General features: G+C 42.4%; 1 protein-coding gene across 32 annotated transcripts in view; it reads right to left on the bottom strand.

The window, feature by feature from the left end:
- Positions 1 to 14598, bottom strand: part of CAMK2B (calcium/calmodulin dependent protein kinase II beta) — an 866219-nt gene that overhangs the window by 201196 nt on the left and 650425 nt on the right. For all 32 annotated transcript variants that reach the window (XM_078666806.1, XM_078666785.1, XM_078666796.1 and 29 more), the window contains exon 12: positions 2125 to 2167. In XM_078666806.1, coding sequence (XP_078522932.1) covers positions 2125 to 2167 — 43 coding nt within the window. The remainder of the gene's footprint in view (positions 1 to 2124; positions 2168 to 14598) is intronic.

Below are 14598 nucleotides of genomic sequence, written 5' to 3'. Positions count from 1 at the left end.
AGTGCTGAACACTTCCATAAAGTTTAGGAAGTTGTGTTCTTTGTGACAATCTTTTTTTTGTGTATCTTGGTGAACCCCCGTACCTTTTTGTGTTGTGCTTCTATTTCAGGGCCAGGGATGTGCAATGCTAGGCACTCACTCAAGGCAATACCAGCATTGTGCCCCCAGATTGACCCTGCCGGCAGCAAATATGGAACCATGTCCATGAGAGGGAAGCTGCAAAATGTCACTTTGAATAATGGGCCTCAAAAGGTTGAGGAACGGTCCACGCCGCTGTCCGCTCACTTCCAAAGATAACACTCTCCAGACATGAGAATGAAAACTCCGAGCTAAAAGAGAGCTTCATCTGTATATCCATACGATTAAGCACAAAAAATAAACCTGACTCAGGGAATAATCTCGAAGAAAAAGATCCATACACACTATCACAACTTTCTGCTTCTTTAGCGCCTTGTGTGCTAAAGAAGTAAACACGACTGGGAAGAAGGTAATTAGTACCTTAGTAATGGTTAAGTATTTCTGCTCTCATTAGCTATCAGAAAAAGACCATAGGGAATAACAGTGAAAGCAGGGGCGTAACACCGGCACCTGCGGCACACGGGCCCCCTTTCAGTCCAAAGCAAACATCTGTGATATGCTGGGGATTTGGGCCCCTTATGCAGGTTGGCCCCATCCTTTTGTTTTACACCGCATGTGCAAGAACCTCTCACCCTTTCTGCCTTTAAGCTAGAGAGGTATTTCAGAGGAGGCTCTCTGTGTATGCAGGAACTTGAAGCAGACGAAAGACAACTTAATAATGCACCGACATACCCCAATATGTTCACACTAAGTGGCGTAGCATAATACCGCACCATTTCAAGGGAGGCCCATAATTGAATGTTGATAGCTGAGACAGATACATAAAAAGACCTTACATCACTGTCTCTCCATCTAACGAACAACTTCCCTTGGTGCCCGGCAAAAGAGGCGGGAACTGAGACTTTGGGCCCGATTTGGTATTTGGCAGATGGAACTCCATCCGTCAGGCTGGCGGAGGACATTACCCCAGCCACCTTCACAGAGTACAGTCTGCCAAATTTAAAGATGACCAACCACCCAGAGGCTATCTCTGAAAGAAACCGCTGTTTCGGCGGTCGTCTTCAAAATACAAAAGGTTTGGTGAATGGCGGCATTGGGTTTGACAGAAAGTCACCAATCTTTTAAACTTTTTTGTTTTTCTTAAACAAAATCCCAAAGCTGGAGTTTGTTTCTGAAAACAAAACCCAAATGAGCACACATCGTGGGTCAGTAGTTGTTTTATTGTGTTCCGTTTAAACAGGTGGTGACAGACTGAAAAACCCACCATCAATCCTAAATTAGGTGGGTGGTATACCATTCCTCAGACGAAAAGTTCATGGTCGAACACCACTAGATAGGTGGTGAAGACGGACTGTTCCACAAAGTGCTTTCTTATTAGGAGTCATTTGCCCATCTAATACGTAGGAGGTTACGAATCATACAGGTTTTCATTATAGAAAGACTGGATACTTACTACATCAATTTGACCATTCTCCGCAACTCTGTATATAGCTCCAAAACAAACACAAACAAAATCTGCATTCTTCAAAAACCCTCTTAAAGTGGTTTTGTTGTAGAACCGCTCAAAAGAAACATTTCAAATGGGAGTAAGTATGAATGGCTGTATCCAGGAAGAGTTATATTAAACAGTCCATGTCCTAGTGATGGGTTTCAGTCATGGACTCTGCCTGGAAACTACTGTGGAGGGAACCAGAACTTAGGAACCGGGAGCGTTGAAGATTTAGGTGCGGGACCACCGCCATACCTTCACCTTATCCACAAAAAGGTCAGAGCAAGGAAAAGTGAAAAGCACTCATTCTACTTTGATCATAATCTGCTTATACAAAAAAAAGTGAAACATCCTGCAATTGCAGTTTAAATGTATATATTTACGACAAACGGTTTGGATAGTGCAGGATCCTTTAATGCATGCCTGATGAAGCAACACCGGCTGATTTTCTTCAATGCTACTGTTAATCAGGAAAACCACAATTTAATTATAGCTTATTGTTATTTATTAGCATTCTGGAATAGTACGAAGATGCGAGTTCACCTGCTGAAACTTACCAGAAAAGTTTCTTGTTGCTAACATAGTGGTGAGAATAGCCCCCTAAAACAGAAGAAAAAATACGTATAAAACGTTGGAATGCAAGGCTCAAGCATGAAAGTCAGATTAGTATAGAAAGAAATACTGGCACGCTTAGGCGGGGACAACGAAAAAAAGCTACGACCGTATAAGGGGAACTCTGGCACTAAAATGAGGGACACTCAGCCATCACACTCATGATACTGTTACAAACCTACATGAGGATCGCGGTTGCCCACATCACTAGAACATTCACATGGTTGCATTCTGTTGTTTAAGTATACCACTTTCTTTTAATTACTTCATACGATTTATTTTTAGTGCAGCGCAACCTCAATAAATGGGCCAAAGAATGCATTTCATTGTTAATACAACATTCTTACATTTTATATTGACTTCCACGAATAGACAATAAAACACGTTTTTGAAGGATATTCAGTCAGAAGGAGAGAGTCCTACATCCTGTACAGATTAAGTTAACACTCTATGAACTTGAGTGCAGGATGGAGGCTGTCCAACACAAAGCACTGTCCTTGATAAGGTGCCATTGTCCAAAATACGGTGGGGGCTTAGTGAAGAGCACCCACATTTTGGCACAGATCTGCATGAATCAGGGTTAGCAAACCCCAGAGTCAACGCCCTCGTGGATGTGACTTCAAAAGAGTGATGATGTTGGAGTTACATCAAGGTATATTACGTTAAAACCATCTAGTAGTGATAATTAATGGGGATAGCCCTGTGAATTTTTGACAAAAAAATTAATTTCCCCCACTATTGTTCATTAAAAAATAAATCTGCCAGATGTTCGTATAAGTGCACTTGCCAATTGCACTTTCAGTACTCGTCACATTTGTGGTCCGGGTCTTGAACTACTGAAATATTTCAAGCTCTCCGTTTCCCACATGGCTTCTCCCAATATTTTTCAGAGCTCCCAATCATTTGACCCACTAGTTGACATTACGCTGTAGATGATTTTAGCTTGTGGGACACTCTTGGTTGCAACTATCGCTGCTAGGTGTGTAAATAGAACCCCCATCGCCCAAATATCCATGTTTTAGATTCTTGTATAAGGTTTTGGGCGCAGACCTTTCCAGAGTTCCATCCTATAGAAGTTTCCCATTCCGGACGAGGGAGAGAGAGTGAACAAATTCAGGATAAGTGACATGACAATGAAAGCAGATTTTGCTTTGCATTACTTAAAACGTTACCGTGCACAAAAATAAAAAACAGATTCCGTGGCCAAACACAGAGAACCACATCTACTCGGCCAATCCCTGCCTCAATGGTTTACAAAATGATCCAGGAAGATTTTAGATGCCCCAAGTTAGTAACCAATTTCACGATCTAAACCTAAAAGTCAATTGTTATCTTTAAAGTGCAGCAATTAAATAGGCGGAAAAAGCAGGTTGTTTCAGTAATTTTGATATTCTGGCTTTTAGCCATTCCGAATATGCGGTATCCCACACACCCCACCTATAGCACTGGCAGACTACCTTAAGCCAGAAAGTCAAAAGGTTTGCCTTTTTTGGGGGTGGATCGAGCAGCTAGGCGCCTGTCATCTTGCAGCAGGCTGTGGCTCACTGCAGGATTACTCCCACTATCTGTCTGTGATTTTCCTGTTTACGGATTCAGAGACAAATCTTAGTTTTACCTACACCGAACAAGAACTATGTGCTTTACCCCCTCGGTTCTGGTGCATTCTCCAACGAGGCATCAGACTGCAATTTCCTAACACTGCGAAGGCAATGAAGATGTAGGTTTGTGGTGCAGTCAACTTCAGCGTTCCTGCCTGGGATGTTGCTTGTTCCCATTAATGTATCAGGTAGTTAGACATGCAGAAAAAAGACTGAGTTGAATTATTCTGAAGTGTCTTTGTGGATCCAATTGCTCAGGCTATGTCTCCAGCCAATGACCCCAGGTTGCTTCAGAGTCTAGGAATGCATTAACTGCTGGCATGGGATTTTGTCCCAAAAAATGAACCAAACAAGCTGACCACAGAAGGTCTGACAGAAAGGCTCCAGGACCAACCTTATTTCAAAATTATTTATTTAAATTGCAACAAGACCGGTGCCAGCAGACCCTGACCCACTATTTCTGCTTGCTAGCCTCATCAATCATCATTCCAACATCATGCACCATGAGCACGATAATTTTCTTTTATATTTAGAACGAGCATTGGCAATGTAAATAGATCTTGCTTATGAATGAAAGTGCATTTCGTGTCACTGATGGATTTAGCCACTCAATAAGTCACCATACAAGCACTCTGTCCCTCATCTTTGCACTCATGAATCCATTCATTGACTCATTTTTGCATTGACCCTCCAACACCTGCAAACAATCCTTCCCACAAACTCAAAAACAAAAGTGTCAGAGGGTGAATGCAAGAATGAGTCAGTGGATAGATGAATGGATACATGAGTGCAAAGATGAGGACAGGCTTTATGTATGTGACTTATTGGTTTACAAAATACATCAGTGACACTTGGCATACTGCATAAAAATGAGTGTCTGTTTCTTACACTTCCTCACCAAACACACTCCTACAATGTGTCTCCCATAACATGATAACCGCACCTCTGTGGTCATCATGCTCAACATGGAAACACTTACCACATAGGATCAAAACAAATACAACTTTCTTCCAATTATACACTCTACATGGTATAGCATGCTACAAGTGCTTCAGTGCCCCACCTAGGGGTAGTAAGCACTATATAAATGCTGCAAATCAATACAATGTAGAAAAATCCAGGAGGACTTAAGACAATTCTACCCAAACAAGATTCTTAGATGAAACCAAATTATTCAAGATCAAACAACTGGAACTCTATTTGAAGACTAGTGTACTACCACCTTCCGAAGACCCCAAACTTACAAAGTTGTCTGACATTCAATCCATGAGAACACTTCACCACCCAGAAGTCACAATTCAGCTCATACGCACATTGTGAACAAGTGTCAACTGAGACTTTGACATGATGGAGGAAATGAATCAACCCTTCTCGATGTGCAAAAATGGCCCTTATCACTGATAAATAGGGCACAAGCTTCCTCGGTTTCTTTGGTTTGCTGCCTTTCACACCACTGATCACCAAACCCTACTGACCAGAGCTGGGCAAACAAAAATAAAAAATGGATCCTAAATATGGTTAATTTGTTCCCAATCAGCAGACACCATTTGCAAAACATAATCTAGACCCGTGAGGTGCATCAGGGCTCTCCTTTGTACCTCGTGTGCGCAGAACATCAATGTGAGTCCCTTACATGATCTTATCAACATCGATATTGGCTTCTACACCTCTCCAGATGAGACTCAATTTTTCAAAACAATGGCTGACCTAAATATTGAGGCTAACACCCTCAAAAGCTGCCTTTCATTATCAAAAAATGGATGGCTGAAAAACTGGCAACTCAGCACTACGGCTTGCAAATTCAATGTTATCAGTTTCAAAAACTGCTTTGTCATAGCCCAGATCACTCTATAATGCATCAAATGTACGAGCTTGCAATTAGTCTTATAGAAATGAGTGTCTGCAGCATCTGAATATCACTTTAACAACCTGGAACATCAGGCACTTAGATCGCTGAAGGTTTAAGCGCAATATAAGTAACACATACATACAGAACCTGTACAATACTTATTTGAAAATTGCATCATATAATGTGACCATGCACACATTGATCACATTTTAGTGTTTGTAACTTATGTTGCAAATTAAAGTCCCCGAGTGCCTCTCTCCCTTCATTAAACGTCATTGTAATGTACACGTACAGACCTTTCTGCTGTCAAATTCTCAGGGAAGACTAGGATTAGATAATTAATTTGAAGATGCCTGTTCCTATGGCAACAGGGCTCTGAACAATGTAACTCTTTACGATGTTTGCAAAAATATCTACTGCATCCCTTCCCAAACAGGATATATTGTGCTGTTTTGGTTCAAGAAGGCATTTGTTTTTCTCGTAGCTCCCTACAATATCATATAAAACGTACCATGTTTTAAATTAAAAAAAAGAGAGTAAATATCTAACAGAGTGAGCATAAAGGGAGTGGTTGAGACACAGCAGATCACTACCCCTTCCATAGGTCTCTATTATGTTTAACTCGCAGTCTCAAAATCTCAGAATTATTTTTTTTCCAAAATTAATTGCTTACAGCAAAACCATTGTTGTTACTCATGTATCTTAAACAGCTAACAACAAATGACAAAGCCAACATTCCTGGCTGGTTTTAGATGCATGTCAGGTGTAGCGTCATATACCTGGAGGTAACTGAAAGCTCAGAGGAATCAAAATACAAGTCAGGTGGCACACTATGGGAATTACAAAAATTAAGTTTACATGTTTAAGCCATACCCTTAATTACATAGGACACACCCATTTTATAGCCCTACCACTTTTTGCATCTCACTTAAAGACCTGAGGTTGCTCTTGGTCAACGCTGCACAATTCATACAACACCTTCACCAGTCAGGCTACATGACTGATGATGGTGTACAGCCTCCTAATATTTTTGTAGATTTATCTCGACCACTCACATCAACTGAAGTTTTACATATGGCATAAGCAGAGACCTAAAGTGCCTACATGAAGCCTGAGTGTTGAATCGTTGTAAGGTGTAGAAATCGGAGACAACCTGTCTGGTACCCTGAAAGAGTACTTTAGAAATTATTGGTGTGATACATCTATTAGAGAAATAAAATGGGATGCAATGAAGGTCCTAGGGGGAATATATGCATGACAGGTTCTGAAATGTAAAACAGCAAAGACGGAAGGGACCATTACCGAAGGGGCAAGACAGCTCCCCAGGTTGATTGGGGAACGAATTTACTTAAATATAAGCAAGACTACACAGAGGAATATTTTTCTCTCAATACATTCTTCTACTTTTCGGAAAAAGCTCGATAGAGATGGGGAAAGGTCTAGGAGATTGCAGGCATGGTTGCTGGGACGAAAAATCCAGCACCAACTTATGCTTCACATTAGTCACTGCAAAGCGGCTGTGCAACTTGGCAGTTGGAAATTAATGCACTTTTGTGCACTATTTACAGAGCCTGTACTGTGGCCAGAGACCAAAAATCCAGAAATGCCCATAATTACTAAGTAGGAGAGACACCATCAAATTGACTCACAAACAGAAGAAATGCTGGCTAGCCCACTGGTCAGGGGTGTGCTACAGGCCTTGCTAAAAAGTAAGAAGAGGGGGAAGACAGTGGCTTAAATGGACTCCTGAAAGAGTTCTATCAGACATATCTAATATGGTACTAGACAACTGTCTAGAGGTCTCTACTGGTATCTTCCAGTGTGGCTGGTCGGTTATCTGCCTCAATGAGGGACGCATTTATTGCAATGGTCCCTAAACATGGGAAAGCCTGGATGATGACAGGGCCTGTAGACCACTGTCAACGATGAGAGCAAACAACAAGGTCCTTAGTAGAGCAATCATGGGCTGGCTGTTATCGCTGATTACGGATCTCTTCCACCCAATCAAGCTTTATCTCATAATGTACTACAATGCAGAATTTGATCTGTTTGGGCCAGATCAAATGCTATTTCAATATGTCTAAGGATGAACAAGCAGAAGTCCCACTATATATCGAGAAGACTTTCGATAGGGAGAAATGGGAGTTAGTGTTCAAGGTCCTTGACACTTTTAATCTAGGTTTATACATTAACTGCATTAGATTACTTTCCTCCAGATCACAAGCCAGAGTAAAAAGCATAATGGTGACCTCGGACAGTGGTGGCAATACAGAAGAGAGAAATGAGAATCACAGTTGAGAAAAACACCACATCAAGTATCCTTATGTGCAGATGACACATTAGTTTACCCAAGAAACCCAACCTATACAGTTCCAGCAACATTGCTATTTTTGAACAATTCTGGAGACTTGTGTGAACTACAAGCTAACGGTATCAATTAAAAATGTCCCCACTGGGTACCCTGACCCATACGATTGCCAGGGCACTGCCTGATCTGTGATTACAGTGGCAGACTAGGCATTTCAAATACCTGGGTATTAGAGTACTGCACACGTTCTAATAATATTGTAACCATAATATGGGTTGTGTGCTCTGTGTAGCCCTGTGTAGTTCTGGAAGAAATTATAATGATTGGCAGAAATGAGCACCTTCAGATAGTGGGCAGGCCTCAGTGCCTTTATGTCTTTCCGGATGTATTTTGTTTAATACCTAGATATACTTTCCAGGAGATGGACACAATAATATCTACACTCATTTGGGCTATTGCAGAACCTAGAATAAAACTGGTGTCTGCAAGGTGGGCAACCTGGGAGTGTCTAAAAGAGTGCTACTATCTGTCTGCACAGAGCAGTGTCTGTCTCTCTGAGTGGCTCGTTGAGTTTCCTGGCCAACAGCATGGTGACGTGGAAATTAAATATCAATTTCTCACACAGCTGTAGGGTGTCGCATATAACCACTTTGATGTCCTAATTTTGCCAAAGAGTTGCAAACTTGCAACTAAGGGCGTTCTAAAGCGCATATCGCAATTTTGTAGTTTGTATAAGGAAATTAAAGCAATGGAATGGCTAGATGGAGACTGTAACCAAGAAGGGAAACATTTATGAGGAGACCCTGTGCACCTTTGAAAAAGCTACAAAGGGGGCCTCAATGGGTCATTTTCAGCTATCTGTCAAGCTGTAGCCTTATATACCTGGAGCGTTATGTTCAGGGCACATGCCACCTGGGAAAGGCTCTCCAGAAGACCCTCAAAATCTGGTCTTTTCTTGGGGTTGCTGTCGACGCAAGGATAAAGCCTCATTTCTGGATTATACAATGCTTTGAGGTGTGAATGCCCCAAACATCTATTAATGATTAAATCCAAATGGAAAGGAGACTGAGCCCAATCCCAAAAAATAATTGGAACACAATACTAGCATACACTAAGGTATTAACAAACAAGCCCATTTCAAATTCCTACACAGACTACGCCTCACACCAGTTGTCCTTCAAAGAATTTCCACTGTGTACTCGGGCAGGCCAAGGTGCCAACAAGACACCGCCAATTACTTTACATTGTATGTATACTAAGAATGTATACCAAGACGTGATGAACTGTTTGGAGCAGTGGTTGTCTGTCATCATAAAGAACAAGTTACTTACCTTTGGTAATGCTTTATATGGTAGAGCCTATCTAGCCACAGATTCCTTCCCTTAGAATATTCCCTGGGTGTTAGATTAGGTCCGGAAAAGCTTGAGCAGTACCTCTGCGCACCGGTATGGGCGGGGGGCGCTGATCAACTCCCAGTCAGTCGTCTGTGCTTGATGTGACCTGTGCATGCATATATAGGTGTCGCCCAGCGCTCTGACACTCTGACATCACTTTCTTTATATGACTCTTTCCACGCCAGAAGCACGGAGTCACATCAGAAGGCTGATTTACCAGTGTGCAGAAACGAAGGGCTTATGGGAACCTTTTTAGGTAGGAAGACTGGCTCTCAGAAACTGGGAGGCTGGTAGGGAATCGGGGGCAAGATAAAATCTCTACTGTATAACTTGTTAATCTGCTATAGTCTTCTAGCCACAGGTTCCTTACCTCAGAATAGATACCAAAGAAATGCCTCCCCGGAGATGGGTCTGCAAACTCGTTCAGACCAAAAAGGCCTGGATGACTGAATAGACAAAGAGCTTGTCACGACAGAACTGACTGTCAAGGCAGTAGTGTTTAGTGAACGTGTGGAAGACAGATGTCCAGGACGGGGACTCCACAAGCTAATGTAGTGGTTGCAGCTTTGGGTCTGGAGGAAAAGCTTGCGAGCCCTCAGGGGGGTAGCTTCTTGGCCAATACATGGCAGATCCTAATGCGTAGTACAATTCATCTGGAGATGGTCTGTTTCTGAACTGCTTTCCCCTTCTTCAATCCAGTACCTAACAAAGAGCTGATCGTCCACCCAGTGTGCTTTGGTGTGATCGCTGGAAAACATTATTTTTTGGTCAAAGCGGTGGAGTCCCTCCACTTCCTTTAATGGGTGAGGTGCAGCAAAGAAGACAGGCAGCGGGATGCTTTGGCCGAAGTGGAAAGGTGCAATCACCTTCTGCAAAATCAGGCACAGGTGCAGAAAACCGGTTTGACGTGGAAGAACAGGGGGATCCGGCAAACGCAAAAAAGCAGAAATGACTGAAAGATACCCCTTAACTGTACCTAGAGCACAGGCCTCGTCAGGCTAATGAAAAAACAACACCAATACTTCAGGCGGGAGTGCAGAAAGAGGGTCAATATTCTTTTCAGTGCACCAAGCCACAAACTTGTCCCAGTGGCGAGGCATATATGGTCTTTGTAGAGGGACGCCTGCCTGCTAAGATGACCTCACAGACTTCCGGAGGGAGATCAAAGACTCAACTGCCACAGCTCACTCTTCAAGCATGAAGGGGGAGCGTGCACAGGTTCACGCACAGAACCTTACCCTGTTGCTGTGGCAGGAGATCCTCCTGAAGGGGCAGCCTGATCGGCACACCTATGCTCAGGAGTTTAGCACACCATTGTCTCCATGCCCAATCCAGAACTATAAAGATGACTTGACCTTCTTTAGAACTCTGGGCAGGAGTGTTATCTGCGGAAATTCGTCATGAGTCTAACTCGAGACTAAATTGGTCTCCGGGAGTCACCTTAGAAACTCCAAAACAGGAATGCTGACATTGCTTGTTCTTGGTGGTGACAAATAGATTTAACAAAAGTTTTCCCTGGTAGTGGAAGAGACATTGCACCACCTCTGGATATAGATGCTATTCATGATCCGTGAGGCATTGATGGCTGATTTTGTCTGTCCTGTTTAGAGACTCCGCTAGGTGATGCACACCCAGGAAAATGTCCTGGCGTTCCAGCCATGTACAGAAGGACAGAGCCTCCTGGCAAAGGATCTACAACACCACCTTGTTTGTTACCTAAACCAGCCTTTTCCTTAATGGGGATGAGGAAGGCTTTGAATGCCAAACAAATTGCTCTCAACTCCAAAAATGTGATGTGGAGCAGAGACTCCGCCGAAGACCAGTGTCCTCTGATCGCCACCTCACCCAGATGGCAGCCCCAACCAAAGAGTGGCGCATCTGTCAGCACTGTGAGATCTGGGTGGGGAAGGTAATGGGATCTGCCACTGACTAAATCATGGTTTCATACCCACCACTACAAGTTGTTTGCAGTTCCAGGCGATATCTGTAACAAGTCATAGAAATTAACCTGATTCTCTGCTCACTTGGACTTCATGTCCCACTGCAGAGCCCACATCTGCCACAAGGCATGCTGTGCCAGAAGGATGCAAGAGAACCGGAGACCCAGCAGCCTGAGAGTAAGTCTCACCAAAATCTAGGATAAAGTCTCAAACATCTGTATCATAGCCTGAATATTCTGGGCTCGCTGCTCCGGGGGAAAGGTGCACAATTGCACTATTTTCAGGATGGCTCCAATGAAAGGGAGCATCTGAGAGGGAGTCCGGTATGACTTCGGCACATTTATAATGAACCCTCCAAAATGCAGGAGGTCCACGGTAGTCTGAAGGTGGGTGAAGACTGCCTGGGGCGAGCCTGCCTTCAACAGCCCATCGTCAAAGTAGGGGAATACTGGAACACCTGACCTTTACAGTAGCACTGGTAAGGCCAGGAGGACGGATATATGACAACATGTATCCGTCAAGTCCAGTGCTTGTAGTGTCAGAGGCACTCCTATATATTGGGACCACCTGATGACATTTGACTACCATTGTTTTTTATTGACTTTAGGTGTTTTACTTCACTCTTGTCTGAATGTTTTCTGCATTCAGAGTTATACAGAACAGGTAAGGCACAAGAAGCAAATGTGATCAAGTGATATATACAGGCAGAAACTGTAGTTTTGCATTGACAGCTGGTGCAGGTCCCAGTACAAAATTATCTAGGGCTGGTGCTCGAGTTGCCTGAGACAAGATTCCCGGGTGAAGTGGAACAAGGAGTTGTGGCAAGAAATTTGGGGAATGTTACTACAAAGCACAGTTACTGTGTATGATGTAGACGCTCATTGTCCCACAAATTTACTAGACAGATGCTTTAATTTCCTTATTGATGAAAAGGCTAAAATCTTGGAGGCAGAGGTGACAACAAAGAATTCTACAGTGGTGGGAATTACTAAGTTGGGACACCATAAATATGTACACCTGGCAGACAAAGACACAAACAGGTGGGAAGAGAAGTAAGGGATGCATATTCGTCTAGACTTACTTAGAACTGTGATTCCTATTTGTCAGCATGCACAGCACAGGCCGGTCCCACAGGAGGTGAAGGGCTAGTTAGAAAAAGGAAAATTACCAGCGCAAATCGGGCAGATGGATTGCCTTGGTCCATACCAAATGATCAAGAATGCACTTATTCAGCAGTGTAGGGGTCTGCACCAGCCATTCTTACTGTGTGAGGGAAACGAGGATTTGACTCCACTACCAAGAATCCAGAGACCAAAGTGTGGGTAGAATTCCCAGATAATTTCCAAGAACCAGCTGAGAACAGTGCAGACAGAAAAGATAAAACTTTGTCATTAGACCTAAAACAGAAAAAGGAGAAAATGTTTTTTGCAAGAAGAGTGATGCTTGTTTCTTTTCTAGATCATACTGCGAAGTGGTGGTGTACCTGGTGTCCCTGCCTCGAGTGTGGGTGCTTATGTCTGAGTGGGGCCGTGAGGGTGTGGGATCCCTCAATACCGAAGTGACCTCCTGACAGTGCAGAATGACACAATTGCCGACATCCTTTGCCTGAATCAACCAGATGGGCTTACCTAGCACAGAATGTTTTTGAATGTGCTCAAATGAGTCTGAAGTGATCTGATTCGGAAAACGAAAAATGATGATGATTTCATGAGTCCTTTTGAATGAAAATGTGAAAATGATATGGTTTTAAATGTAGAAGGAAGGCTGTGTACATTTACACAGTTAGGACTGGGGAAGGATATTTTCATTGAATCCAGCATTGCATATCCAGAGTGTTACAGGAGAAACTGTTTAGCTTGATGAAAATATTTTGAAGTTCATTTATTATTTGTAGATAGCAGATGTAAGTTTGGCTGCTTCAATAGTAGACGTTCCAGGATTAGACATTTATAACACTAAAATCATTAATAATTTAACACGTTTGATTAGGTTTGTGTATTCATCACACATTTATTTCTGTAGCAGTTATTATTGGATATACATGAATTATTTTAGACTGAACACGTATAGTGATGTGTGTGATGCTTTTAGAATGTCACTGTTTTAATGTGTGCTTCAATTAATGTTTGTGCTTTCACCTAAAAAGTTGATTTTAGATACATATGTTATGATAGTCAAAGGTCATGGGGCGGAATGTAGTGCAAGAGGCACTCCTATATATTGGGACTACACAATGACCTTTGACTACCATTGTTTTAATTGACTTAAGGTGTTTTACTTGACTCTTTACACGTTTTTTGCACTTGCATGGCTTTGAGACTTCATTTTGTGTCTCCGTGTAGCTTCAGAGTGGGAGTGTTTCAAAGAATAGAACAGCCTTTCCAGGAACAGAATGTCTGGGATGTGCGTTTGAAAGCATGAGAGAGAAAAACGTGTGGAATTTACTTCTCTGTTTTGGGATGTAGTGTTATAGGAAGTGGTACACAAATGTGCATTATGTTGTTTGTTGGGAAATGTTATGAAGTTTTCACGATTGGCTTTGACATGCCCTTATGCAATCTTGAATTCGGACTCCGTCTACCTTGAGCTTTGCAAACACAAGCAGGCCCTCAAGTTACTTGCGTTGTTTAGATTATTCACATTCAAGATTGTTTTCTGTACTTTTGGAGATGTTTTCTACTTACGCTTCACTAAGATAAGGGGCTGGAACATGTGGGAGCACAGAAGAATAAGTGAGAACTCCTTTGTCTTTGAAATTATTGTGGGAGATGGGCCAACTCCAGTAAGTTTCCTTGGTGCAGGAGGTTCTCGGAATCTTCTAGTGCATTGAGATTATAAAACTGAGGTTTCTTGACTTGGAAAGCGGGATTTTGTTTTGACCTGAAGTGACGGACGTGTCTTATTCAGTGTGGCAGTTCCTGAATGTGGAGTCTCTTGATCCCGGATGTGAGTCCCCAGTCTGGTGTGGTCTAAGATGAAGTTATTGCAGCCGGTGATGTATTTTCTCAGATTATTGGCATTGTGATGTGTGAGTGTGTCTGTGTGCACATTCAAGTCTCCAGTGGTCATAATCGTATGATGTTTTCTGTGTATATCTTTATATCTTCTCATACTTTCCTTTGATTCCTTGTGTCTGATTACTTGCATTTAAAAGTGCCTATTTCTAGCAATGGACGTCCAGCATTATCGTTATTATCTGCTTGTATTTTATCCCATGCACTTAACAATTGCATCTGTTTACTTGCAAGTGTGCTATTGCTTGCACATATATATATATTTACATGTTGCTTCATTTGACATCAGGGAAAGCCTTTCTGTTAGAGGGTGTTG

Source organism: Lissotriton helveticus, chromosome 11, assembly GCF_964261635.1.
Source record: "Lissotriton helveticus chromosome 11, aLisHel1.1, whole genome shotgun sequence".
NCBI lineage: Eukaryota > Metazoa > Chordata > Amphibia > Caudata > Salamandridae > Lissotriton > Lissotriton helveticus.
The sequence above is the reverse complement of the archived record's forward strand: the minus strand, read 5'-3'. Positions and strand labels throughout refer to the sequence as shown.